This window comes from Mustela putorius, unplaced genomic scaffold, assembly GCF_011764305.1.
Source record: "Mustela putorius furo isolate JIRA1106 unplaced genomic scaffold, ASM1176430v1.1 tig00537248_pilon_pilon_pilon, whole genome shotgun sequence".
Classification (NCBI taxonomy): Eukaryota; Metazoa; Chordata; class Mammalia; order Carnivora; family Mustelidae; genus Mustela; species Mustela putorius.
The window spans coordinates 14,130,450-14,156,660 of NW_025422387.1; the positions used below are offsets into that span (position 1 = coordinate 14,130,450).

The window sequence follows — 26,211 nt, forward strand, 5'->3', positions numbered from 1 at the left end:
AATGGCTGCAAGCTGAGCCTCTCTCCTAGTGATTCACAATTAAATAGCATATTAAAAGTTCTGGAAATTCTTCAGTAACCATTCACTGATTCGTGGTTTAAAAAGAATTGTTTGCAAAGGGAAGGACTTTAATTCTTTGTACACATCTATTAAAATTTTCCTGAACTGGGCTCCCGGGTGGCTCAGTCAGTTAAGGGTCTGCCTTTGGCTCTGGTCATGATCACAGGGTCCTGGGATTGAGTCCGCATGGGGTCTCCCTGCTCAGCGGAGAGTCTGCTCCTCCCTCTACCTCTCCCCCTGCTCGTGATCTCTCATTCTCTCAAATAAATAAAATCTTTATAAATAAATAAATAAAATTTCCCTGAATGGTTTGGTAAATGCCACCCAGTGGTAATCTCTCTAAGATAGGGTGACATTTAGATAGGAACTTGGCCTTACACTGTTCCACTAGGCTGGGCCTCCCTGGGTGGAGTCAGGTTTGGATTTTGTCCAGGAACTGGGCTAGGCCTGTCAGCCCCTCCCAAGCCCCTTACATAAAGTGAGAGGGACTCAGCCAGGCCTGGCAAAAACCAAGTCTTGAAGCTGGTCTCAGGGGAAAGGGGTGGAGTTTCACTCTGATCAGTCTGGCTGAGAGGTGATACCTGACCTAGCAGATGCAGTACAACATTTGGACCCAGGTCTTTAACACAGAAGATTGTTGGCCCAGAATGTCTAGAGAAGGAGCCACTTGGGGTGTGAGAGGGCAGCCTGAACGACCCTCCATCTGCCTGCCCAACCCCCTGGTCCACCTACTCCACTTAGTGAAATTGTGATTAACTTCCAGGGTTCTGTGCAGATGTTACCTCTGTGAAGCCTCTTCCATTGGGTCAGACCACTCCTGTGTGTTGCACCATTGCTGTACCTCTGTTAGAGCAATTAGTTAGCAGTCTGGTTCATCTTCTAGTTCATTCATGCTGGGCTGGTCAAGAGGAGTGTCCACATAATGAAATCTGTACTTCACAGTCTTCCCCAACAAAGGGGTGCTCCTTCATAGCAGGGCATTCCTTCACTCACTCATGCAGTCCTATTGAGCACCAACTGTGTCAGACATGAACTCTACGGCCAGACTACAATAGTGAATAAGGTGGACCTAATCCCAGCCCTGGTTCATATTCTCATATTTCTTGTAGTCTAACCTGATGTCTAGCTCAAAGCCTGACACAGTAAGGTTTAGAAATGGTAATCTAATTGGGAAGCCGCTGTTGCATAGCAAGCACTTGTTTTAACTTTTGTGCTAAAGATCAGAAAACATTTCCTCAAGATGCCTTGTCTAGTTTACATGACAAAGTCATTTGACTATATGAAATATTTTAAAGACATTTGGGGTGATCTTGGGGGTTCTGATGGAGTCTGATGGGTTGGCACCCGCGGCCACTAGGGCTCACACCTGGCGGGGACCGAGTGGGTAGAGCAGGCGGCTGGCCCCTGCCCGCAGGCCCCGCCCCCGCCCCCATCCCGCCCCGCCCCGCCCCCGGGTGCCCCTCGGGGCCCCGCCCCCGCTCTCCATAGTTACGGCGCTGCGGAGGCGGCGGCCATCTTGGCGGCGGAGAGATGAGCGGGTCGAACCCTAAGGCTGCGGCCGCGGGGTCGGCGGCTGGGTCTGGGGGGCTGGTGACCGGCAAGGAAGAGAAGAAGAAGACTGGCGGCGGCGTCCTGAACCGACTCAAGGCGCGGCGGCAGGCGCCCCACCACGCGGCAGAGGACGGCATCGGGGCGGCGGTCACGGAGCAGGAGCTGTTGGCTCTCGACACCATCCGGCCCGAGCACGTCCTTCGCCTCAGCCGGGTCACCGAGAGTGAGTGCCGGCCCGACCGCGCCCTACCCTCGCACCGGGCCCCGGGCCCCTTGTCGTTTTCAGCGGAGCCGGCCGCTCGCCACCTGACCGGCCCGGGGGACCACCCAGGCCCCCTCAGCCGGCCAGGCCGCGTCGCCCGGCTCTTAGACGGGCCAGCTCGGTGCTCCCCACTCTTACCCAGACCTGGTTGGAAAGGGGTTCGCCTTGAGCTTGACCGCGCTCTCCTGTGTCCGGCCACGCCAGGCTCCTCAGGGGCGGGCCCCAGCTGGGCCTCCAGGCCGGGCCGTTCTCCTCCTAAGCTGGATCCCTTTGGGTAGGGAGCCCCCTTAGCTTAAGGGGAGCCTCCTGAACCTGGTTAAGTGGGACCGTTGCCCCCTCGTCCTGGGAGACCCACAGGTACCAGTGAACTTCCTGCTCAGCCAGGCTCCCTCAGCCTGCCCACTCCCAGCCTGTGCAGCCTCTGCCGGCCCAGACCTCTACCTGCTTTCTCTGCCTTTCCCTCCACCCCGTCCCCTGACAGGCCCCTCTCCAGCCTTCCTTGGCCCCCTTACTCCTTTGGTCCCAAGCCTTGCCCCTTTGTGTGCAGGGGTGGGGGGCCCTTTCCTTCCTCAAACATATTGCCATGGCATTTCATGCAAAGTGAAAACTCCCACGTTAGAAAATATGTAATGAAGTTTCAGTTTATGTACCCAGTCCAAAATGTGACTCCGGCTTTTGACACCTGTTCTAGTAAATTAAGAACGTTTCAGGGTTTAAGAAATGCATTTCTTGCCCGAAATGCAACCATCGCACAGGGTTTCATTGATAATAAGGAAGGCTGGGAAGAAATACATTGCCCACCCCCTGTCTTGGCTCTCCTCCCTGTTCGTGTTCTCTCCCAAGCCAACCCTGACTTGCCGCCCTTTTCCTTGCTGCCATTTCCCCCCTCCCTGGTTAAACCCAGCTTGCTTTAGCTGTTGGGGCTGGGGGCGGGGTGGTGGTGGTGGTGGTGATGGTGATGATGATGGTGATGATGAACGCTGCTGCTCAAGTGTACCTCAGGTAGCTGGTGGCAGTTCCTGTGATTTGGCCTGTCCTTTGCATGCCTGAGTATATCTTTAGAAGGTCTTGCTAATCAGTTTACTGAAACATTGTGAAAACGCTACTTCTGTTCTGTCCCCATTTTCATTTGGGGCTCTGAAGGTCCGGAAGTGCTCAGCACCTCAGCATTCTAGCCTCCTGCTTTCTCCTGATACCAAGGGTGAATCGGGCCATTCTAATGCCTGGCCCTACGTGGCATTCTCAGTGGACACTCAGGTGTAGGAGCTTGGGGTTGGTACTTGTGCTCAGACTCACCCCAGAAGCCTACTGGAGAGAGCCACAGGTCAGAGTCGGTGACCTCTGGATTTTGTTCATGTCTGTTCCATTCAACAAGTTATTTATTGAATACCCTCGAAAGGTGCAGAACCCATCTCAGTCTTTTTAGGATTTACAGATCATCAGCGGCTTTAAAGTTTGCCATATTACTGGAAAGACAGCTTGTAAAATGTGGAACAGCTAACACAAGCGAACAATGTAAGAAAAAGTGCTCAAATGAGTTGTGGAGAAGATGCTATCAGGAGTTGTCTTAGAAAGAAATCAGGGAAGTTTTCTATGATGGGTATCATATTGATAAGCTGCTCAGGTAGTCACGGACTCCACTGCACTTTGGTCCAGTGTCCTTCCAGCAGATCTGCCCTGTCACCCGTGTAGGTATGGCCCACCGCCTGATTTTGTGCAGTCCACAAGCTAAGAATGGTTTTTACATTTTTAAATAGTAGAGGGGGAAAAAAGATCTCAGCACACGTGGTTATATGCAATTTATATTTCAGCTTCTGTAAATAGTTTTATTGGACTACAGCCATACTCATTTATATTTGCATGTTGTCTGCAACTGCTTTTTGCTGTGCGATATGGCTGGCAGACAGGCACTATATTGGCCATTAGATCGGCATAAAGTTTTCAAATGGATTTGTAAAAAAATTCTGTCCTTAAAAAAAAAGTTAATAGATCATGGAAGCTTTGTAGGCCATTTTTGGGGGTGTTTCCAAAGGAAGCCCCCTTGAGCTTCCCTGTCTCTAAAAGTGTTATGATATTATTTCATCCCATCCAAATCCATGCTCTTTTTTTCTTTCTTCAGTCCCCTTACTCTTGTCACACAACTTTTGCTAATAACATAAGAGGAAGTTTTGGGGTGTATTTTAAGTGAATTGTGTAAGAAGAAAAACCCTGAGTTTGCTTCAAAACTTAAGAAAGAAGGAAATGGTAGTTTTGGAGGGCTATTTAACAGCGTTTGTCTCTTATTTTCAGATTATTTATGTAAACCTGAGGATAACATCTACAGTATTGATTTCACTCGTTTCAAAATTCGAGACTTGGAGACAGGGACAGTGCTCTTTGAGATCGCCAAACCCTGTGTTTCAGGTAGGCCTCAGTATGGTCGCCCCTCCTTGAGAATGTCTCCGAGGCTCTTGGCTTCCATCTGTGAGAGCCATTGCGTCCACCGGCTTGGACTCCAGCATGTCTGCTGCCAGGCCTCCTCCTGAAGCCTGGCCTGTCCGCCCTGCTGATCAGAAGCACTGAGAGGCTGGTATTTGTTGAGTATGTACCCTCTGCTGGTTGTACACGTGTTTCTGTTTGCATCGGGCTCTCTAATCCTCCCATTTCTGGGAGGAGCTATTTTTCCCATTTTACAGGTAAGGAAACTGAGGCCCAGAATTTCCAAGTGACTTTCCTAAGGTCCTGTGCTTGTTCATCTTACCATGTTGCCTCCACTTAGCAAAGGAAACATTGGAATTAAAGTAGAATGAGGAAAGATTCCCCTGAACCTTGGTTCCTGGGGATGCTGGAAGGATGATGTTGAGAGTCCCAGGCCAGGCTCCCCATCTTCTCCATCGCTTTCCTCCTATTTCCCTGTAAGTATAGTTTGGGTTTTAATCTTCACCATTTTCTGGTGACTAGAAAGCCCAGACCTATGAACTACTTGGGATTCCTTAAATTAGCTTTGAATAGATGCTTCCGGTGCTTGTGATGTAGCCCCAGGGTGACTCATTCCTGGCCAAGGGACCTCCTGTCTGTCTTGGAGCTCATCACCAGAGACGGAGCACCCTCTGGTGTTCGTTGTTAGAACTCCAGCACAGATGACTCCAGAGTATTCACTGAAGTCTGTATTCATAATTTTTTTTGCAAAGCTCTTCTCATCTGATTTGCTGCTCAGAAAGAGCCTGTAAATTTGGTGAAGCAGGTATTAGTATCCTGCGTGGGTCAAAAGGCTTTCCTGAGAAGGTCTCAGCTCAGGTTCGTTGTACAGCCAAGGCTGCAGCTCCAGCCCCATCCGGCATCCTTTATGCTCTCATAATCTAAAGCACCCCACGACTCCAGCTGGTGGGGACTTAGCTGGAGTTGGGAGGATCAGGGCCAGCCAGCTTCTTTCTGGTGATGTGGCGTTCACATCTCTGGGTGACACGTCCCAGCACTTTGGACGTTTCAAGGACCCCAGGGCCGCTTCAGGTGTGTAGACTCGGATTAGACGGGGCCCGTAGTAGTCATTTCAGTATAAAATTGAACTGTCTCAAGACAGTCAGCTGCAGATCCTTGATTTTCAACTTTTCTTTTTTTTCTTTTTTTAAAGATTTTATTTATTTATTTGACAGAGAGAAATCACAAGTAGATGGAGAGGCAGGCAGAGAGAGAGAGGGAAGCAGGCTCTCTGCTGAGCAGAGAGCCCGATGCGGGACTCGATCCCAGGACTCTGAGATCATGACCTGAGCCGAAGGCAGCGGCTTAACCCACTGAGCCACCCAGGCGCCCCTGATTTTCAACTTTTCCAGTCTTTACCTTTAAGAACTTGATTCACTTAGAGTATGCTCCCACCAAATTGTAACCTCCTGCTGCACTCATTCTGAGGAGTTTGAATCCCTGAGAAGATTTGGTCTGATTTTCTCCGAATCACATTGTTGGAACGAGGATGCTCCAGGGGCTGGCTCTGAACCCCTGCTCAGTGTTGCCCATATGCTCTTGGGGTTGTCATAGGTGGAGATGTTTGGGACTAAAAGATAAGTTGCACCCACATTCAGTCTATACCTGGAGAAAATACTTTTGCTGGATACTGGATGGCTACTACTTGTTTTTCACATTAGAATGGTTCTCTGGCTCATTTTACAGAACTTCCAGTTTCTGGGTTCCGGAATGGGCTAGAGTCACCCTCATTCAGGTCCCGCATTTCGGTCCATTGCCCATCAGCCTCGCTGTTTCCCAGGTAGTTGGTGTTAGACCTGGCGTGGCCTGTAGCAGGCTTTACAATATCCCAAGTCTGGAGGCCTGTTTCTTGCACTTAAATAACAAGAGTATTTCTAGGGGTTGTCTTTGCTGCCTGTCAGAAATTTTTGCATTCTTTGAATTGGCCTTTTGACGAGTTTCAACCTTTATAGTCTTATTCTTCTGGTTGGCAGCTAGCAGTGCCCCTCATCACCAGCAGACCTATCTGTATGCTGTCCACCATGCCAGGGGCCTAGCTCCTGGCTTGTATTCCAGGCTGGCTGCCTTAGGATATGGCCCAGACCCCTAAGCTACATAAAAGGTAAATAGTTTAGTGTTTGAGAACAAGCTTCGAGTCCCTGGGTTCAAATCCCTGCTTCCTCCATTTACTATTTGGGAGACTGTGGATGTATGACTTAACGTCTCTGAGCTTCTGCATCCTGATCTGTAACATGGAGATGATGATGACACCCCACAGGGTTGTTCTGAGGACCCTGGGAAGTGATCAGCACAAGGCCTGGTCTGTATCAAAGGCGCAGTCGATATTGGCCGTCCTGCTGTGGGTGTTAGTACCGTCCATTGGTTGTGCTGTTGGGACCAGTGGCGCCGAGACCGTACACTCAAGTCGTTGTGTTCTCTTTCAGACCAAGAGGAGGAGGAAGACGACGAAGGTGGAGACGTGGATATCAGCGCAGGACGTTTTGTCCGCTATCAGTTCACACCAGCCTTTCTCCGCCTCCGGACAGTCGGGGCGACGTGAGTACCAGTATTTCTGGAGGGGAGAACACTTGCTTGTCCACAAAGAATGTTCTCTGTTGGGTTCTGGATTGGCTTTAGAGAAGGGAGGAGGGAGGAGGCCAAGCGGGGCTCACAAATTTTTATTTTGCAGAGTGGAGTTCACAGTGGGAGACAAACCTGTGTCGAACTTTCGGATGATCGAGCGGCACTATTTCCGGGAACACTTGCTGAAAAACTTTGACTTCGATTTCGGCTTCTGCATCCCCAGCAGTAGGAACACTTGTGAACATATCTATGAGTTTCCCCAGCTTTCAGAGGATGTCAGTATGTATCGCTTGATTTCTGTACCATTCTAGAGTCTTAGGGCTGGAAGGAACAAACCTTGGAGTCCTATCTGGTCCAATGTCCTCATTTGGCAGAGCAGGGAGGCGGTGACAAGATGCCTTTCTAGGCATTTGACCTCAGGCTTCTCATTCCCTAGCACTCTTGTCTAGGGTTTCAAACTCTGCCTGTATGGGAGCATCGAAGGTTTTAATAATGCAGGCTGTCATTTGCAATGATGTGGATGGAACTAGAGGGTATTGTGCCGAGCGAAATAAGTCAATGAGAGAAAGACAGTTATCATATGATCTTCCTGATATGAGGAATTGGAAAGGCAATGTGGGGGGTGGGAAGGAAGAAATGAAACAGGATGGGATCGGGAGGGAGACAAACCATAAGAGACTCTTAATCTCACAAAACAAACCGAGGGTTTCCAGGGGAGGCAGGTAGGGAGAGGGCGGTTGGGTTGTGGAAATGGGGTGGGTATGTGCTATCGTGAGTGCTGTGAAGTGTGTACGCCTGACGATTCACAGACCTGTACCTCTGGGGCTAATAATAGAGTACATGTTAAAAAAAATTTAAAAAAGGGGCGCCTGGGTGGCTCAGTGGTTTGGGCTGCTGCCTTCGGCTCGGGTCATGATCTCAGGGTCCTGGGATCGAGCCCCGCATCGGGCTCCCTGCTCCACAGGAAGCCTGCTTCCCTCTCTCTCTCTCTCTGCCTGCCTCTCTGCCTACTTGTGATCTCTGTCTGTCAAATAAATAAATAAAATCTTTAAAAAAAAAAAAAATTAAAAAAAAAAAACAGTTGGAAATCCATTTACACGTGCCCCCAAAGGGGAAAACATTATTCACTGTGGAAAAAAAAAAAAAAATAATGGAGGCTGTTTGCTTTAGGTGCCTGCTGGAGGAAAGGGATGACTGAGGGAGAGGAGGGGAGGCCCCTGACCATCCCTGGGCCTAGTGTTAGCTGGAGCACCTCTCCAAGCCTCTGGTTTTTCACTGTGTTCTGGTCATTCGCTCCTGCCTGGCACTCTTTGTTTGCCCTCCCCTTCCTCCTTCGTCAGGGGGAGAAGTGAAGCTGGGCACTAACTAGAATCAGAGGGCTTCCTCATCCTCTGCTGTCAGAATAGACCTGCAGGAAATGGGGAATTATTATGGAGTTTGGAGCAGCAGGAGTGGCCGGATGGAAGCAGTGTCTTAGGAAGAGTTAATCCTGTAGTTCTGGGGAGGAAAAACTGGGGAGGCACCAGAGTGAGAAGCTGAAGAAAGGGAAGAGGTGGACTCATGGAGAGAAAGATCAGGCTTTATCATTCCTGTGACTGGTGGAGCGCGCTCAGCGTTCTCGTTGGTAACTAGCGAAAATGGCTGCAGAACAATGAGACTGTGAGCAGGATCCTGTGATAGGGGGAGTTTGGCTGAATTGTAGGGAAGGATCTACACACACTGACTGGTTTTCTCAGAATCCCAGATCCTTAAAACGGTTACATTCCGAGAACCAGAATATTCTTCACTCACACTGATGGTGCTGTTTCCAGATAAAACAAGGATTGCCGACGTGGGGCCAGCTGTTTATGACTGCAGCTGACCCTGCTCCCCACACTGGGCCAGGAGCTGTAGACAGCTTGCAAGAAAGGATCGTGTATATTTTTTCCAGTTTTTATCCAAGGCAGTAGGACTTTTCTTCTTGAAACCAAATATGCTGAAAAAGTGTGGAGGTCAATAATCTGGATATAAACCAAATAACTTCAGCCTGAGTGGGTTCAAAGGACTTTAAACAATCTGTTTCATCTTTTGAGAATTGTGGTAAACAAGCATGTTTCCTCCAGAGGAACCAGAATAGCACGTGATCATTAACTCAGAACGATCAGAGGTAGTGACTGTTCATTGTCTTGACTCTCTGTTATGCCTGAAGACGTCTGGGCAGTTGCCTGAGCAAACAGAAGATTTAAATCTGGATCCCAAGATAGCAGGTCTTTCGAGGGATCATTTGCGATTTAGTACGCCGAGCCATGCCTGTTAAAGGCTCCTCACCTGTGGTCCCCCCGCACTCATGCACACCTAGGCTTCCTTTGGTTGTCAGCAGAGCCCCAGGAAGGGGGCCCCATGAGGCACAGCTTGTGGAATTTGGACCAGAATGTCTAGAGGTGGGGGACAGACCAAAGTACTGAGTAAACAGTCTTTGATGGTGCATGTTGGCAAAAGGACGATCCTGTTTCCCTGGGGTTCTGACGAAGGGCTGGAGATGCCCCGGGAGTGCCACATCAGGGTTGCTTGCATCCTTACGTTGAGGTGGGTATCGTGTTTCATTTGGGGGCCTCTGTGGCTCTCTGCAGCTGTCCAGGGTGGGCTTATGAATTATTATTGTGGTTTTTCCCACCTAGCCCAGGGGGCGGACTCACACATGTGTTCTTGCTGTTTCCCTTTCTTTGACTTGCAGTTCGTCTGATGATTGAAAACCCCTATGAGACCCGCTCTGACAGCTTCTACTTTGTCGACAACAAGCTGATAATGCACAACAAGGCCGACTATGCCTATAACGGAGGCCAGTGACCGCTGCAGGAACAGACGGGGAGGTGCTTTGCTGTGGCCCAAGGTCCTGGCACACAGAGGCAATTGAACCTGCTGTTCCTCAGCACATGTCTGGAGCCTGGTCCCAGGAAGCCAGGACTGGGGTGGTAGTTTCCTGCGCTCAAGAGAGGTGCCAAGCAGTGCTGTGTTTTCTTCCCCAGTATTTTTTCTTCCCTTTTCCCTGCCCTGTAGGTCACAGAGGTACTAGAGTAAAGAATTAGGGTCAGTCTCCTGGAGTCCAGAGAAGAAAGCAAGTTTGTTTTCCTGTTGTCCTAGTTCTAGTTGCCTGCTGGTTGTGCTGGTGAGCCTGGGTCTCTGTGGTGTAGCTGCGTCAGGGTGAGGAGGCTCTGGCCGCCTCCTGGCTCAGGGGCTTCTCTGTAGGATCCTGGGCTCAGCGAGAAACTGAAACCGGGCCTCTTCTAGGCGCTTCCTCCTCTCACAGTGCTGCTGTCAGCATAGTCTGACCTCAGCTTGTGTGTAGTTCTACAGCAACTGGAAAGAGGGTGGTGGAGAGGCACCAAGAGTGGGGGCGCTGGGGGCCGCTAGGGCTGCCAAACTGAAAGGTCTGTGTCGTGGCGAGGCCTGCTTCTCTGTCGGACTTCTAGGATCCTCTACCAGCCCTCCTAGGTACACGCTGAGGTTTCAGCCTGGCCGTGCCTTCCTGTTGCCCATCTTGGAGGACAGATGAGTTTGCTCTGCTTGTCCTGGCTCTTACTTCCGAGTATCTCCTGAAATAGACCATCGGTTTTGTGCTCTTAGAACAGTAGGATCTCTTGAGGCCGCAGCAGGCCTTGTATTTTGTGTTTCGTTTTGTTCCCCAATCTTCTTTTGGGGAGGTTTTATAAGAGGACCATGGTGTTCCCAGCATATGTGATGTGTGGTTAGACTTCTGATAGTATTAAAGAGGCACCTGGGGCTAATCTGGCTCATGTTGGGGCCCGGGATAGTTACAGACCAGCAGCTGCTTAAAGAAGGGATTTGATTTTCTCTACACGGGAGAGCCTGCAGGATTGGCTTTCGATGCGGACTTGCCTCTGAAACTCTGTAGATTTCTTATTTAGGAGGATTTTCCTGTCTGCCATTCTCCTGAAGTAATTTCTGGGACCATCCTGACAGGTCAGATCTCAGTAACGCATATTCTGATCCTTCCTACTGCTAGCTGGGAATGCTTTCGGGTGTTTGGAAAGGGTGGACGAAGTAGCCAAAGGTGGCTCTCAGAAGGAGTTCTCAGAAAACCTTCCTCGCACTTCCTCGTGGGCTGCTTTTGTCCTCATACCCTTCCTGGATGGCTTCTTACCACCTCCGCACCTCCTGGTTGTCTGACTGGGGGGCTGACCCTCTGATAAGATTGTTGCTGTGGCCGGGGCTTCACATTGATAGGAGGGGCCCGTGTGTGTGGTCCTAGTCCCTGTGAAGCATCAGAGTAGCCGAAGGGGAGCAGTCTCCCAAGGTGCTGGGGACAAAGGCCACACGGGGCCCAGGATAGAAGGGCCGGCGCTCGGCCGCAGAAGCCTCCCGTGCATTCACTAACCAGTGTTGCTCCCTCTTTGGATTCTAGAGTGTGAGTGGCCTTGAACCTGGGCCCAGTGCTGTGTCCCAGCCAGAGTCTGGGCTGTGCCAGGTGCTGGCGGCTCTCTCGCTGGGAAAACCCTTCCCCCTGTGTGCTGGCACTGGATCCAGCCACTGAGGGAGGGAAGAGACCAGGCACCCTGTGCACGCTTTCCTCATCGCCAGACCAGGTGACTCTCAGAACTGGAGTCAACTACAAATCCAGGTGCCTTACTGTGGCTCTGCCCCACTTGCTGCTGGGAAGAGCTGCATTGTCCTCCCTCCCTCCCCGTCTATGGATGGACATCAGTATTGCCTCCTTCCCTGGATCTCCCTGTGGCTCCTCTAGCTGATTTGTCTGTGCTTACTGAGCTTCAGAGTCACCCCCTCTCTGTGGGACAGTAGCCTCATTGGGAGATTTGCTACTCTTTGACATTTAATTATCTAGGATGTGGTTTCCGGAGCTGTCCAGAGCTCCGCTCAATAGCGTGTGTCTTGGAAATGTGTCCCAGGGCAGACCACGGTCTTGTGGACTAGTGGGCCATCTCTTACATGCAGTGTTCGCCATTGCTATGGGGAGGGCAGGGGAGCCAGGCATTCTGGCTTGAGCAGTGCTCTATCCTCTTCCCCATTAGCTTGCCTTGGTCTCCCTGGAGACCATCTTGAGGCCTTGTGCTCCCTCTCTGCCCAGGAGGACAGGGATATGCCTTCGGGTCCAGGAGGTCTGTCTGGTGTTCTGTACCTGGTAGTCTGGGTTCTTGTGTCTCAGTATTGAAGAAATCTCGAGAAGCATCACTGCTCTGGGGTGTTAACCAGGGTGAGTTTGGAATTCAAGCTTTTGGACCTGACCTGGGGAGAGACTTGGAAGTCCTCCTTTCTCTGAAAGTAGCTGAAGCAGTCAGAAGTTGAATCCGGAGGCCATGTTAGTAAGGAATTGGGCCTGTTGAGAGTAGTTGTCTGGGGATGCTACAGGGGGAAGGGGAAAAGTGACCTGCATGGGAGACCGTGTCTCCTGTTCGGAGCTGGCATCTGAGTGGCAGCTCCTGGAGGGATATGTTCCAGCAGCCTGGCAGGCCCTCCCGGTGCCACGGGGCCGGGTGCCTGCACCTTTTCTTCCGCAGTCCTGCTCCTGTCCCTCTGCCTTGGAATCTCCAGGAAGAACATCTCTCTTTTCCTTGGAGCCTTTGGGCTGTGATGCCCTTCTTGCTTCTCCAAAGAAGATCCCTGTTGATCTCATTTTGTCCTTAAAGAGCTGACAGAAGAAATAACCAGTAAAAGTAGTTGTGGGCTAAAGTAGGCCGTCCTGTCCTTATGTGTTAGCTCAGTGGTACCTTGAGAGAAAGCAGCATTGGGGGCCTGCAGAACTCCAGAAAGACACCTCCAGCCTTTGGGCTGTCTGGTTCTCCAGCAGGGGCAGTGATTTAGGGAAGGTGGGGCTAACTGTAGACTAGTGATTCTTGAAATGGCAGTGACGGGAAATCGTCAGCTTTTCCAGTTGAAGTGGAATTGGTTTCTGGGCTGGATTTAATAGGTGGTGTGTAACAGACAAGTTGGGGGAGGGGAGTCTTGCCTTAGTGTGTCCTGCCATCCCCAAGAGGCTGCCAGGGTACTCTTTTTTTTTTTCTCTTGTCAAGTCACTTTCTTTTGGTGGCTCTTGTCACCATGATGGCAGTGAGGTCTGGGGACTGGAGACAGTCTGTCCCCAGAACCACAGCACGGATTCCTTGCCGGGGCCCAAGCATTCCGGATGCAGAGGCTGCTGCGGTCCCTGCTGAGTGCCTGCTCGTCTCGCTCATCGTTTCTTCACATTCCATGTCACAGAACATCTGTGCCCCAAGAAGGTTCTGGTGGAGGCGGATTTAACCCCTTGTTTTACAAAGGATCATGTAAAGTCATTGAAGTTGTGAAAGTCTATTTTTTTCCCCGTAAATCTATTTTTCACAGAATATAAGAAATGTCAATGACCAGATCTGTCCTCCCTCCTCTTTCCCCTTCACCTAAGATCTTCATTCCAGTTTGTATTGTCTTTGTGTCCAGAGTAAACTAGGTGACTTATTTGTACAAAATGTTATTTTGCCACAAGAGACAGTAATAAAAGATTTTCACAGTACGTGCCTCTTCTCTTGTCATCTGGGTCCTGTGGGTTGCTGGAGGGAGCAGGTGTGGGGTGGAGGTGGGCTTTGAGTTTCTTTACACGACCTTTCTGTAAATCAGGAGTATAGCTGATTTGTAGAATCATCAAGGAACAGTATTGGGCTCTAGGTTTAATATTGTTGCTTTTTTTTTTTTTTTAATTTATTTGACAGAGAGAAAGTAAGCACAAGCAAGGGGAGCAGCAGGCAGAGGGAGAGGGAGAGGGAGAAGCAGACCTACTCCAAGCAGGGAACCCAACGTGGGGCTCCATCCCAGGACTCTGAGACCATGACCTGAGCCAAAGGCAGACACTTAACCAACTGAGCCACCCAGGTGCCCCTTTTTGCTTTGTTTTGCTGGGGGGGGGCTTTGAGAAATATGTAATTTTAACGTTAGGGTTATTGAGGTGTCCATTTACTGGTAGAACTCCCCTGGTTTAAGCTACATCGGGACGAACATGCAGCTTTATTACCCCATCACGGTCATGATCCAGGGCTGCTGTTTCACCCCCCCACAAAGTTCCCTCAAAGGCCAGTTCCCGTGAAACCATTATCTGGTTTCTGTCTCTACAGGGAAATTGGCATACTTGTAATATAAAACTAACACTGTTGTGTAGGGTGACAATACACTGTTAAAGTAAGTCTGGTTTGGATGGTCTGTGGCAGCAGAAGCAGTCATTGGCTGGTGTCCTTTCCCTGATTTCCCCTTCTGCCTTTTCCTTCTTGTAGGCCTTGGGGCAGGGCAGCAGAGAGGTAAGTAAAGCCTTGGAGCATTAGCCAACCACAGCCATCTGTTTGGGTCTTAAGTACTGTGGATTTAGAGGCTTGCTTTTAAAATGAGAGGTAACATATAAAGGGCTTTGCTGCATCTTTTTATTGATCTCGGGGAGGAGAGCAAGGTCTTGGAAGACAAATTTTGGCGTGGGCGTCAGTGCTGGGGACGGGAGCCTTGCTGAGCTACAGAGGCATAAAGACAGAGATAGAGGGATGCCTGTTAGGGTGGGGAAGTCTGACTCAGGCTTGTGCTGAGGGAAGACCCTTGTCAGGGCACCGGAGTTTCCAGTTTCCTGGGGAGGGTGAAGCGGTCTTGACAAGGATGCCAAAGACCAAATGCTTGGGGGCAGTGCCTGGTGCTTCCAAATGGGCTCTACCCCACAGGTGGGGGGACAGATGGGACGCCAGTGGAATGAGGGTGACACTTCCACCCCACCTGCACAACTTCTGGAGAAGAGAGATATCCCATCCCAGGCAACCCAGTTCCCTGGGCATGAAGAGTGCGCATCAGGGCAGACCTTGTACTTCTCGGAGCTCACAGACTACAGGGAGCAGTCGAGAAGATGTCAGACGCTGGAACAAGTAAGACGCTGGGATGGAGAATGTGTGGTCAGGGCAGGCCTCAGCGAGAGTGAGTGAGACCTCGATGGAAGGAAGGAGCTTTCCAGGTAGAAGAACAGGGATTGCGCGGACGCGGAGGCAGGAACAAGCCAGGGTGTTGGAGCTGCCTTCTGCAGCTGGAGCAAAGCGAGGGGACGGTGGGCTCGGGGCAAGAGAGGTAGGTGCGGGTTGGTCATATGATCCTATTTTAGGTCGCGGAATTGGATTTTAGGAGAGATGGGCCACCGTCCGCGGGTTTTGAGAAAGGATGAAGGCGGACCGCGGAGACCTAGCGAACTGGGAGAACGCGGTTTGCGCTCCGGGAAAGGAGGCAGGGCCGGGAGGAGCGGCGGTGGGCCCCGCCCCCGGGGCTAGGGGGCGTGACGGCCCGCCCCCGCCCCGCCCCCGCGGGCCGGAACCGGTGCGCTCCCGCGGGAGGTCGGCGAGCAGAATCCCCGCGCCGTGTCCGCGTCCATGGCCGCCGCGCTGCTCGCCCGGGCCTGCGGCCCTAGCCGCGGAGGTGAGTGCGCTCCTGCGGAGCCGGGGTTGGGGGGGCGAGGGTGGCCCGGGCTGGCCGAGCGGGAGCGAGTCCCGGCGGCCGGGTTCTCCCCTGCGGCGGCAGCGGCGGCAGGGCGGCACCCCTTCCTGGAGCACGCGCGGCCTTTGCCCCACTTGGGCCGCTGCTGGCGCTTGCGCGGCCCCGGCTCCCGCTCCACTCGCGCCCACCGCCCCGCTCTCGCCTAGGCATCCACACTGCCCCCTCACACCCCACCCCTGCAAGTTCCCGGCCCTTGAGGGCTCAGGGGCGCCCCTCCTCCTGAGCCAGGCCTGGGACTGAACCCAGACTCGGTGTCTGTGACCTTGGGCGAGACGCTCGGCCCGTCCGCCTCATTTGGCCCGTGTGTAAAATGGTCCCAGTATGTGTCACTCTTCTCGTGGACTTGTTACAAGGACCAGGCTGTGTAAAACACTCAGCACAGCGCCTGTCAGATGGCGCTCAGAACTGTGAAGGCTCGTTGGTTATTTCCCGTCGCACCCTTCCCGGTTTATTTCTCTCCCGCTGTAGCAGCAGTGACACACGTGGCCAGGGCTTCCTTTGCCTGCAGGACAACAGTAAGGGGACCCCCACGGAGAGCTGTCTCTGCCAGGCCCCGTGCTGAGTACCTCGGTCAGCATCTCTCCCACCCACCCACCCCCAGGAGCTCAGTACTGCTGGCGGCCAGGTTTTCTAGGCACAGAGGCTCAGTGAAGTTAAGATCTTTGCCTAAGTAGCAAAGCTGTGGTCTTAGTACAATGGGTGTGAAGATGGGGTGGGTGAGTTGTGGAGCAAGCGTGTTGCAATTCGAGGAAGCATTCAGCTGGTGTGGGTTTCTAAATAGCGTGCTTGACATTTTGGACCGGTAATTCTTCGTTGTGGGGTCTGCCCTGTACATTGTAGGGTGTTAGGCAATATCCCTGTCCTCTACCCTCTCCACAGTAGCAGCATTCCACCCTTCAGCTGCAACTACAAGAAATGTTTCCAGACACTGCCAGATGTCCTGGGGGTGGGGGCTAGTGGGGGGGGGGGCAAAAGCATCCCTGGGGGAGGCCCACCGAGTCACAGGATGGCCATTATGTTGATCATGCAGCAGGGCCTCCAGTGTCCCCCTCTCACTACTACCTGCTCTTCTTGCGGGCAGCTCTGCGTCCTCGGGCCTGCCGTCAGTTACATACCATCTACCAGTCGGTGGAGCTGCCTGAGACGCACCAGATGCTGCGTCAGACCTGCCGGGAATTTGCTGAGAAGGAGCTGGTTCCCATTGCGGCCCAGGTGGACAAGGAGCATCGCTTCCCAACGGCCCAGGTGAGAGTTCCAACCGCAGCAGCCCCCTAGGGTGGTCTGCCTGCTGCTGCTGGATTAGCGGTGACAGTCACCGCTAGATGCCCAGAGACTCCCAGCCAGGAATCCTAAGGCGGGTCCTGGAACCCAGAAGATGCTCTGGAGGTTTCCTTCATCCTGCACGAGGCCCATAGCCCAGGCTTTAATTTCCACGATAACAATAATAAGGGTGGCTGGGCATCATGCTGGTGGCCATGGTTAAGCTTACAAGTTGCTTGCCTTCTAAGGAGTTCCAGAGTTTTCTGGTTGCCATTTCATGTCTCCTGGGCTCTGGGACCCCTTTTCCAGCTTAGAAAATACTGCGTTGTTTCACAGCGTCTTGGGGACTGTGCCGGGAGTGTGGTGATGCGCGGGGAGCTCAGAGTGAGGTGGGCAGGTGGCGCTCTGGGCACTGACACCGGCTGGTACCTTCCGGGTGTGGAGCACTTATCCCCATGCATCATCCCGGCTGGTCCTGAGGACACCCTCACCTGCACATCTGATTCCCATGCACATCCCAAGCCTGGCTGGTTCCAGAACCATCTTCTCCATCCACTCTCCACGTGGTTGGTTCAGTAGCCCGGCTGGTGGGCAGGGAAGGCCTCTTCTAGTTGGGAATTTTCCGGTCAAGGGCTTAAACTGCCCTTCTGCCCTCCGTGACCCCACCTGGCACGTTCCCATCATCGTTCAGTGCGTTAAGGGAGATGTGACCAAACTCGGTCTCTTTGTGAGCAGAGGATGGGATTAAGCAGAGCAGCCATGGAAAAGCAGGATGAGTTTCGAGACGTTGCCCCTGGAGCAGTTGCCTGAGACATGGCTGTGTGTTGGGGCTTCTCCGACCAAAAGACAGATGGCTTGACTTACTTTTCCTGTGCTATTCCTGAAATTCTTACTCAGATGACAGACATAGATTTGCTCTGGACAGGAACGCTGGCAGTAGAAACAGATTCTTCCTCCAAGCTCCTTTGAACTGGTCCTTTGGCTTTATATTCTCCTTCGGGCTTCCTGGGGCTTGGGAACTTGCAGGCTACCCCTCGGAGCCATGGCAGACACAGGTGTGGAGGGCGAAGGCTGTGGCGACAGCCCCCCCCCCCTTCCCGTGGGTTGGGATTGCTCCTCTGGCTTTGCTTTTCCATTTCCTTAGGCGGCTCCTGTTTGAATTGCCTGGGCTGTAGACCTAGGGAGAAGTCGTGCCTCATCTTCTGAGCTTGTCACCACCCCTGTCACCACCCCCGGACTCTTGTCTCAGTGGCTGATGGGATCCAGAGGTTAATCCTCGTCCCTTCCAGCAGACTGAAACCTGGGTTTGTGCTTTTACCCTGGCCTCCGTTCCTCCTTTGGAGCAGCTGAGCGCCCAGGCTCAGAAGGGAGTCCAGGGCTCCGGCTGGCAGAGGGGTCAGAGAACTCGACACCAGCTAATGTGGCAGGTCGCCAAACTCGATAATAGACCACCTAAGTTTCCCAGTGCAGCGGTAGTAAGAACAGGACTAGCTGTCATTTGGGGGCTGCTGTATTCTGGGTGCTCGAATATCCCGTCTTTAGCACCATACTTTGGGGAGGTTAGAGTATCTCCTGTGTTCAGATGAAGAAACTGAAGCTAGAGGTTAAGTTTCTTGTGCAGTAGCCATCTAGGTGGCCTGCCTGGGCTAGAGTAGGTGCTTGGTTAGTGATTTCTAGTAGTTTTCCCTGAAGAATTTTTTTTTTTTTTTTTAGATTTTATTTATTTATTTGACAGAGATCACAAGTAGACAGAGAGGCAGGCAGAGACAGAGAGAGAGGGAAGCAGGCTCCCCGCTGAGCAGAGAGCCCGATGGGCTCGATCCCAGGATCCTGAGATCATGACCTGAGCTGAAGGAAGAGGCTTAATCCACTGAGTCACCCAGGCGCCCCGTCCCTGAAGAATTTTTTATCTACCCCTTCCTCCCAGAAAAAGTGGGTTTATGGGGGAATATTCAAGGGGAGAAGAATTGAGGGAGGCAGGCCAAGAATTAGGTGGAAGGCTAGTACCAATTTCTGCTTGCTTTGCTGGTTTGGAGACCTCAGTCGAGCTTCAGTTTTTCTGTATTCAAACAAAAAAAAAAAAAGAAAGAAAGAAAGAAAGAAAGAAAAAAGAAAAAAAAGAAGAAAGGAAACTATGGAAAATTTATAAAATTTTTTTATTATAAAGGGAAATAAGAAATAAAATGGTGTTTCAGCTGAGCTTGTACTCACCAGCCTTCAGTACGTGGGGGCTGTATATTTATTGTATAAAACTGAGCCCCACGAGGGGCTGGCTCAGTTAGTAGTTAGTAGAGCATGCGACTCTTGATCTCAGGGTCATGAGTTCGAGCCCCATCCTGGGTGTGGAGCCTACTTTAAAAATGAAACAAAATAAAACACTGAGCCACGTTTCTTCTTCATTCAGTGACTATTTATTGAATAGCTTTCCTAGACCAGGTGCAAGACCTGCTCTTCCTCCTGATGTCCTCTCTCCGGTGATGGTGCTTCCCTGATCCAGTTAGCCGCTTAGGAACTTCTAGAACCATACCCCATTTTCTTCTTCCTACCCGCTGAATCTTGTTAACTACTCCCTGGAAATGTGTCCGAAGGCCACCTTCCATTTGTCCCAAGCGAATTCATCTGTGTGTGCCCCGGGAGCAGCCCGTTCCTCACCCACGACCCAGTGGCTATGTGCCCAGCAGGTCGCTGTGTGCTGTTACTGGCACTCAGCTTCCTGTTCCTGCCGCATGTCCCTGTCTGCACATACAGTGCCCTTGGGAAGTGGCCCAACAGTCAGCAGCGGGTTGCTGACTGAACAGGGGGGCGAGGTGGCCCTGCGTGGCGGGTCTGGCCCAACACGTAGCACTTGCCACCAGCGGACACTGGAGGCAGCTGCAGATGGGGCTTCTTTCCCTTGAATAAGAGGCAAGTTTCCCGTAAGTGAGGGCACTGGAATCTCTGAAGGGAATCAGTTTTGTCTCTGCTGAGCTTACGCAAACTCTGGATAAATTTGATTTTCTGAAGGTGTGAGCGCTAGAAGTGCCTTACAGACGCATTTCTTTGGGAAGTGCCTGCTCAACATTCTCCCGACGGGAGGGACACGCATGTTCTTTCTGTTTCTGCTGCTTTACATCTAGTCCCTGGTCTCTTAATGTTTTCAATACTGTCGTCTCTTCCCTGAGATCATGATCTGAGCTGAAATTAAGAGCTGGATGCCTAACAGACCAAGCCACCCAGGCGCCCCTGGGCTTTCTGAGTAGAAAGGTTGGAAGAGCAGAGCCAGGCATCACTGATGAAACTGTGTGAGCTGATTGCAACCAGGCGCCAGGCCTGGGCGGGGTGGGGGGGCCGGCTCCCGCCCTCCAGCAAGCTGGCGCTGGAGTCTTTTCAGGCAAACCCTGGTGGCATATAGCAGGGGCAGAACGGACCTGGGTGACCCTTGAGGGGTGTGACTGGTCGTGGTGCAGTGAGCTCCTGCTGTGATCTGTCAGGAGAGCCTGGGCGGGGGGGTAGGGCATGGTCAAGGGGAGAGGGCCCCGAGCTCTGGCTTCCTTGTGTCCCGGAGGTGAGAGGGCCCCGAGCTCTGGCTTCCTTGTGTCCTGGAGGTGTCACCTCTGTGGGAGCTCCCTGCACCCCACCTGTGGATTTCAGTTCCCTTTTTGTTTCTTGGGGGAAAGTGGAGTTGTGGGGTGTGGAATGAGTCCGTCCTTTACTCCAGGGCTGTACCCAGAGGGCTTTGGGATGAAGAGGAGCTTCGGTGGCACCAGTAGCGTGGAACAGTTTGGCCAGGAGGCCAGAGACAGCCTTCCAGCGAGGTGCCTGGCGAGGCCGGCGTGTGCTTCCAGCGCCAGGTGCAGTGTGGCCCAGGTTCCTGACCCCGCAGCTCCTTCCCCGAGGAGACGCTGTGTCTCCCTGGCCTGCATTTGTGGGCTGCCTTGAAGGGTGGGTCTGACCGTTCTGGTTTGAGGCCATGTTCCTGCTGGCACCAGGCCCCGTGAGCACCCCTGCGTGGACTGAGATAAGGTGCTGTGTAGACCTCTCGAATTTCGGCTCCCCTGCAGGCTGGGGTGCTTTCTGCCCATGGGCTGCCATGTCTCTGAGCAGGCCCACCCTCTCCGGCTGCAGCTGTGGTCACCACGGAGTATTTGGCTTTTTAGAGATCCTCAGAATGACACATCTGGGGTACCTCTGAGTCCCCCGACTCACTCTCTCTCTTAAGCAGGTTCCTTGCCCAGCATGGGGCCCAACTCAGGGCTTGATCCCATGACCCTGAGATCGTGACCTGAGCTGAAACCAAGAGTCTGACGCTTCACTAACTGAGTCACTCGGGTGTCCCACCTCAGCCGATTTCTGTCAGTTTCCTCTTGCTGTTGTGACAGACGACCACAGACGAGAGACTAGTGGCTTAAAACATGAGCGTATTATCCAACACTTCCTGGAGGTTGGAAATCCAGAGTGGGTCTTGATGGACCGAAATTAGCGTGCTGGCGGCCCTGGAGAAGGGCCTTCCCCCTTCCAGCATGTGGAGGCCTGCGGGGCTACCCGCCCGTGACCCCCCTCCAGCCAGCACTCTGGTCGCTCTGAGCCCTGCTTCCATTGTCACCTCTCATTCCTCTTGTCTCCCTCTTCCCCTCATAAGGATCCTTGAGATGACCCTGGGTCCCCCTGGGTAATCCAAGATCTTTAACTTAATATCCCCAGCAGAGGCACCCGGATCTGCCCTCTTGTGGCCGCAGGGTGCCATGGCACTTGCCTGCTTGGCGGGTGGGCGGCTGCACCCTGCCTGCCCACTGTCCCCCCCCCCCCCCCATGCTAAGGGTAAGAATTTCATAGAGGGGCCTGCACATCATGATGGACATGCTCCTTGTCGCGGTCAGTGTCTTCCCAGTGAGCCCTGCTCAGCCGCTTCCTGACTGTGAGCGACTCACCCCAACTGCGCTGGCATCAAGGCTCTGCACTGCACGTATTTTCTCCGTCCTTCAGCAAGCAGTTCCCTGTCACAGCTGCTCTGCCGAGGGGGTGCGACACCTGTAATCATGGAAGTCCTATTAATTAAAGAAAACTGAGAAAATATTGTGAACATTCTTATGTTAGTTTCTTTTAAGTCAACTTGTGTAAGAACACGGTTCCAGGGGGCACCTGGGTGGCTCAGTGGGTTAAGCCTCTGCCTTGGCTCTAGTCATGATCCTGGGGTCCTGGGATCGAGCCCCGCATCGGGCTCTCTGCTCAGTGGGGAGCCTGCTTCCTCCTCTCCCTCTGCCCACCTCTCTGCCTACTTGTGATCTCTTTCTCTCTCTGTCAAATAAATAAATAAAATCTAAAAAAAAAAAAACAAAAAACACAGTGACAGCAATCCAGTGACAGCGAGGGGCTCACGGAGAGCTGTGGCATCCTTCTTCCCCTGCCCTCTGCTGCTCCCCACAGGCAGCTGGTTTTAGTTGCTTCTTTGTGAAGCTTAGGATGTTCTGGGTGGTCCGTGTCAGGCCCCCAGAAAGCAGGCTGTCCCAGGTCGGAGGGATGGAGCTGGTTGCGACCCCAGAGTCACCGCCTGGGCTGCGGTCTGGTAGCGTTATTCTCAGGCTCTGGCCCCAAGCAGGTTGCTCCATGTGTCTGGGCTCTGGAGAGACTCAGATGCAGAGCTGGGTGCACAGTAGGCACTTGCTGGCTGGCCGTTACTATTACTGTGGTTCCACATCAGAGACTCCAAGCATTTAGCATTCGTTCACTTAGTCATGGGCACTGCAAGTATCGCAGCAAGAAAAAACCAGTCTCTGCCCTCATGGTCAGGGGGGAGAATCTTAACCAAACCCAGCAGGGTGACAGGTGTGAACTTCCAGTCGCATAAGCCCCGCGCTGGAAAGGCACAGGTTCTGGGAGAACGCCTGGTTAGGGGACACAGCAGCTGCAAGAAATGAGGCTTGAGCTGAGATCTGGAGGGAAGGAGACCACAACAACTAGCTGATAAAGGGCATTACTGACAGGAAATGGCTCGTGTAAAGGCCCTGTGGTGGGGAGGCAGGAGTATGTGTGTAGAGCTGAGAGAAGGTGTATATGACGTTGTGCTGTCCTGCTCCTTACCCTGGGGGCCCCTGAAGTTTTCCTGTGACTTCTGCCTGCTTGCTGGCTGTGGCTGTGGACACAGAGGTGAGCCAGTGTGGAGTGTGGTGCCAGAACAGCTTAGATACCCACTGCATCATGCAGACCTGAGCTGAGGCTGGGCTTCAGCATCTGCGTGAGGTTCAGGGTATGGGTGGATGGGGCCACATGGCCTGAGTTTCTGCAGGCACTGGCTCAGGAACAGGAGGGTTTGGACTTGGGAGGGCTGGACACTGGCCCCCAACTACCCTTGCCATGATGTCCTTGTGGCCAGGTGAAGAAGATGGGTGAGCTGGGGCTTCTGGCCATGGATGTGCCTGAGGAGTTCAGTGGTGCCGGCCTCGATTACCTGGCCTATGCCATTGCCATGGAGGAGATCAGCCGGGGCTGTGCCTCGACAGGAGTCATCATGAGCGTCAACAACGTGAGTCCCCACTCCTGGGTCCCGGGACTCACAGGTGGCAGGGAGGCTCCCAGGGACAGATGGGCACTCAGGCCATGTGTCCTGGCGTTCCAGGCACGGCACCTAGCCCCCTACCTCTCTGGGCTCAGTTCTTTCAGGTCGGGCCCTGGAGAGAACAGGTCTTGGAGTGGGGTCCGCAGGCCCTCTCTGAACAGCCACCTACCCCTTCTCCCACCTCCACAGTCCCTCTACTTGGGGCCTATCCTGAAGTTTGGCTCCAAGGAGCAGAAGCAACAGTGGATCACCCCTTTTACCGGTGGCGACAAAATTGGCTGCTTTGCACTGAGTGAACCAGGTACCACGTGGAACCGTGGTTGGCCCCGGTCCCCGGCACAGAATCAAAGTGACAGACTGGGCTGGAGCTGGGGCAGAGGCAGGAGCCAGGCCATGTGACATGAGGGCACAGGCCCTCGATGGGGGTGGTGGTGCCCAGGATCACATGGTCTGCTCCAGACTCTGGGATCCCTTGGGTGTGAAGATGCCCCGCTGTGGTATATTGCCCCCCCACACCCTGCCATTGGACTAGTCTCTGAGAGCTCTGGCAGCTGGTGTGGCCCAGGAGCTCACTCTTGGGAGCCACATTGCTTGGAGGCCAGGTCAGAAGGTCTTTGTGCTGTAGTTGGGGGCGAAGGATGGTCCTCTGCTCGCGGGCGGCAGCGCCCTTTGGGAGCAGAAGCAGTGGATTCTGAATCTGGGTGTGGGGCAGGGAACGGCAGCGACGCGGGAGCTGCCTCCACCACCGCCCGAGCAGACGGGGACTCGTGGGTCCTGAACGGCACCAAGGCCTGGATCACCAATTCCTGGGAGGCCTCCGCCGCCGTGGTCTTCGCCAGCACAGACAGATCCTTGCAGAACAAGGTGGGGTCCCTGGGGAGAGGGTCGGTGAGACTTCTGGGCTGTAGACGTTTTGAAGCCTCTCTATGTGAATCCCACCGTGGCTCAGGGGAGCTGTTCCTGCCCTCACACCCCTTGGGGCTGCCCCTTTCCCTCTCTAGCCTGCTGGTGGCCTGAGGCCCATCTGTACCTTCCCCCGGGGCAGCCAGCAGAGGATACCCTGGGCTGAGGGCTGAGGTTTGAGGGAGGTGGCGGGAAGGGTCTAGTTTGGGTCTGGTGCCCTTGAGTAAGGGGCGTGACCGAGGCTGGTCTCTGATAACGTCACTGCCCATGTCTGGGCCTTTTAGGGCATCAGTGCCTTTCTGGTTCCCATGCCGACACCTGGGCTCACACTGGGGAAGAAGGAGGACAAGCTGGGCATCCGGGCCTCATCCACGGCCAACCTCATCTTTGAGGACTGTCGCATCCCCAAGGACAGCCTGCTGGGCGAGCCTGGGATGGGCTTCAAGATAGCCATGGTGAGCCTGGCAGTGGGGCCCGGGCCCTGGGGCCCAGCTGGCCAGCCACTGACCGGGGCCTTCTGCACAGCAAACCCTGGACATGGGGCGCATTGGCATCGCCTCCCAGGCCCTGGGCATCGCCCAGGCTGCCCTCGATTGTGCCGTGAACTACGCTGAGAACCGCAGGGCCTTTGGGGCGCCCCTCACCAAGCTCCAAGGCATCCAGGTAACAAGGGGAGCCTCGCATGGATGCTGGAAAGGGGGCAGCTCGCCCTTTCCTCTCTGGGTCTCCTGGGTTCTCCATCCTCTTCCCTCCTCTCCTGGGAGGGAGGGACAGCCACTGACTTCCACGGGGGTTTGGGGCATTGCAGTTCAAGTTGGCGGACATGGCCCTGGCCCTGGAGAGTGCCCGGCTGCTGACCTGGCGTGCTGCAATGCTGAAGGATAATAAGAAGCCTTTCACCAAGGTGCCTGTGGGGAAGGGTCTCCTCAGGTGCGGCCGGGAGCTTTGGTGTGCGGAGGGGGAAGTGTGGCTGGGGTTCCAGTTCCTTGGGCCTGTGGGTTTATTGCCGCAGGGGGAGGCCCTGCAGTAGGGCCATGTGCTGGCAGCTCCTCCCCAAAGTGATGTGTCTGACCCCACCGTCCCCTGTGCTTAGGAAGCGGCCATGGCCAAGCTGGCTGCATCGGAGGCCGCAACCGCCATCAGCCACCAGGTGAGCGTCCTGGTGCACGAAGGGGGCATGAAGGGGGCCCCCAAGGTTGAGTGGTAAGAAGTGGGCCAGCGGCCCCTCCCCTGCTGGTCCCCCGTGTGGCCGATCTTGCCCCTGACACCCCACTGTCCCCGGTAGGCCATCCAGATCCTGGGAGGCATGGGCTACGTGACAGAGATGCCAGCCGAGCGCCACTACCGCGACGCACGCATCACCGAGATTTACGAAGGCACCAGCGAGATCCAGAGGCTGGTGATTGCCGGGCACCTGCTCAGAGCCTACCGGAGCTGAGCCGAGATGCAGGGCCCAGGGATACCCCACTAGGGGGCCAGACCAGCCTGTGGACCACCGCAAAGGAGGCAGGAGCCACGAGGCCTTAACCCTGATGCTCGGTCCGGGACCCTCTGTGCCTCTTCTTGCTAGGACCACCCGGCTCCTCACCTTCCCCCCCGACCCCAGACCTAACCGCCTGGGGCTGAGTCTGTGAGAAAGGAAAGGTGAGGGGCCCCATTTTCAGCTCAGGTTTTTGACATTGCTTCCTCTTCACACCTGTGCCTTGTTGTCTTCAAGTGGACCTGGCCTCTGGAGGCGGGGCCTTGGGAAGGACCCCCATTTCCTTTCTCAGAAGGAGACCCAGGTGGGACAGCCTCTTGGCTGCCCTTGTTCTTTCCCTGAGCTTAGGGGTCAGGAGGAGGAATGTTGGGGGTGGGGGACAGAATGCCCGGGTGTTTAGGGAAGGCTGGTGGTCCCGGCCGAAGCACCTGGAACCCATTAGCTGGTTCTTCATAAATTATCAATGAGTAGAAGGGGTCTGAATTTCTTGAGGACAATCGATTGTGGAAACTAAGTAATAAAATGTACCTGTGCCCTGGTCCTTGTCTCCTTCCCTGGGCACTGCTGGGGAGGGGACGTGGTCTCATAGTGTGTTCTCAGACCGCTGCCACCTGTGTCTGTGTGTGTGTGTGTGTGTGTGTCCGAGCG

General features: G+C 53.7%; 2 protein-coding genes across 2 annotated transcripts; both read left to right on the forward strand.

Annotated features, from left to right (window-relative positions):
• The first annotated feature begins 1,539 nt into the window (after positions 1-1,539).
• On the forward strand, positions 1,540-13,394 carry UNC119B (unc-119 lipid binding chaperone B). Its single transcript, XM_004753378.3, has 5 exons — positions 1,540-1,834; positions 4,163-4,276; positions 6,754-6,865; positions 6,999-7,171; positions 9,606-13,394. Exons 1-5 carry the CDS (start codon positions 1,591-1,593, stop codon positions 9,716-9,718), a joined length of 756 nt encoding a protein of 251 aa, XP_004753435.1. The 5' UTR covers positions 1,540-1,590; the 3' UTR covers positions 9,719-13,394.
• A 1,778-nt stretch (positions 13,395-15,172) lies between these two features.
• Positions 15,173-26,102, forward strand: ACADS (acyl-CoA dehydrogenase short chain). The gene is made up of 10 exons (XM_004753379.3): positions 15,173-15,310; positions 16,470-16,633; positions 22,998-23,147; positions 23,370-23,481; positions 23,893-24,044; positions 24,368-24,538; positions 24,609-24,746; positions 24,892-24,987; positions 25,177-25,233; positions 25,369-26,102. Exons 1-10 carry the CDS (start codon positions 15,265-15,267, stop codon positions 25,519-25,521), a joined length of 1,239 nt encoding a protein of 412 aa, XP_004753436.1. The 5' UTR covers positions 15,173-15,264; the 3' UTR covers positions 25,522-26,102.
• The last annotated feature ends 109 nt before the right edge of the window (positions 26,103-26,211 follow it).

Excerpts from the sequence above, each read along its gene's own strand:
- UNC119B (XM_004753378.3), top strand. The coding sequence starts at position 1,591 with ATGAGCGGGTCGAACCCTAAGGCTGCGGCCGCGGGGTCGGCGGCTGGG. Across the intron at positions 1,835-4,162 it reads CCTCAGCCGGGTCACCGAGA|ATTATTTATGTAAACCTGAG; the intron begins GTGAGTGCCGGC and ends TCTTATTTTCAG. Across the intron at positions 6,866-6,998 it reads CTCCGGACAGTCGGGGCGAC|AGTGGAGTTCACAGTGGGAG; the intron begins GTGAGTACCAGT and ends TTTATTTTGCAG.
- ACADS (XM_004753379.3), top strand. The coding sequence starts at position 15,265 with ATGGCCGCCGCGCTGCTCGCCCGGGCCTGCGGCCCTAGCCGCGGAG. Across the intron at positions 16,634-22,997 it reads ATCGCTTCCCAACGGCCCAG|GTGAAGAAGATGGGTGAGCT; the intron begins GTGAGAGTTCCA and ends CCTTGTGGCCAG. Across the intron at positions 23,482-23,892 it reads CTTTGCACTGAGTGAACCAG|GGAACGGCAGCGACGCGGGA; the intron begins GTACCACGTGGA and ends GGTGTGGGGCAG.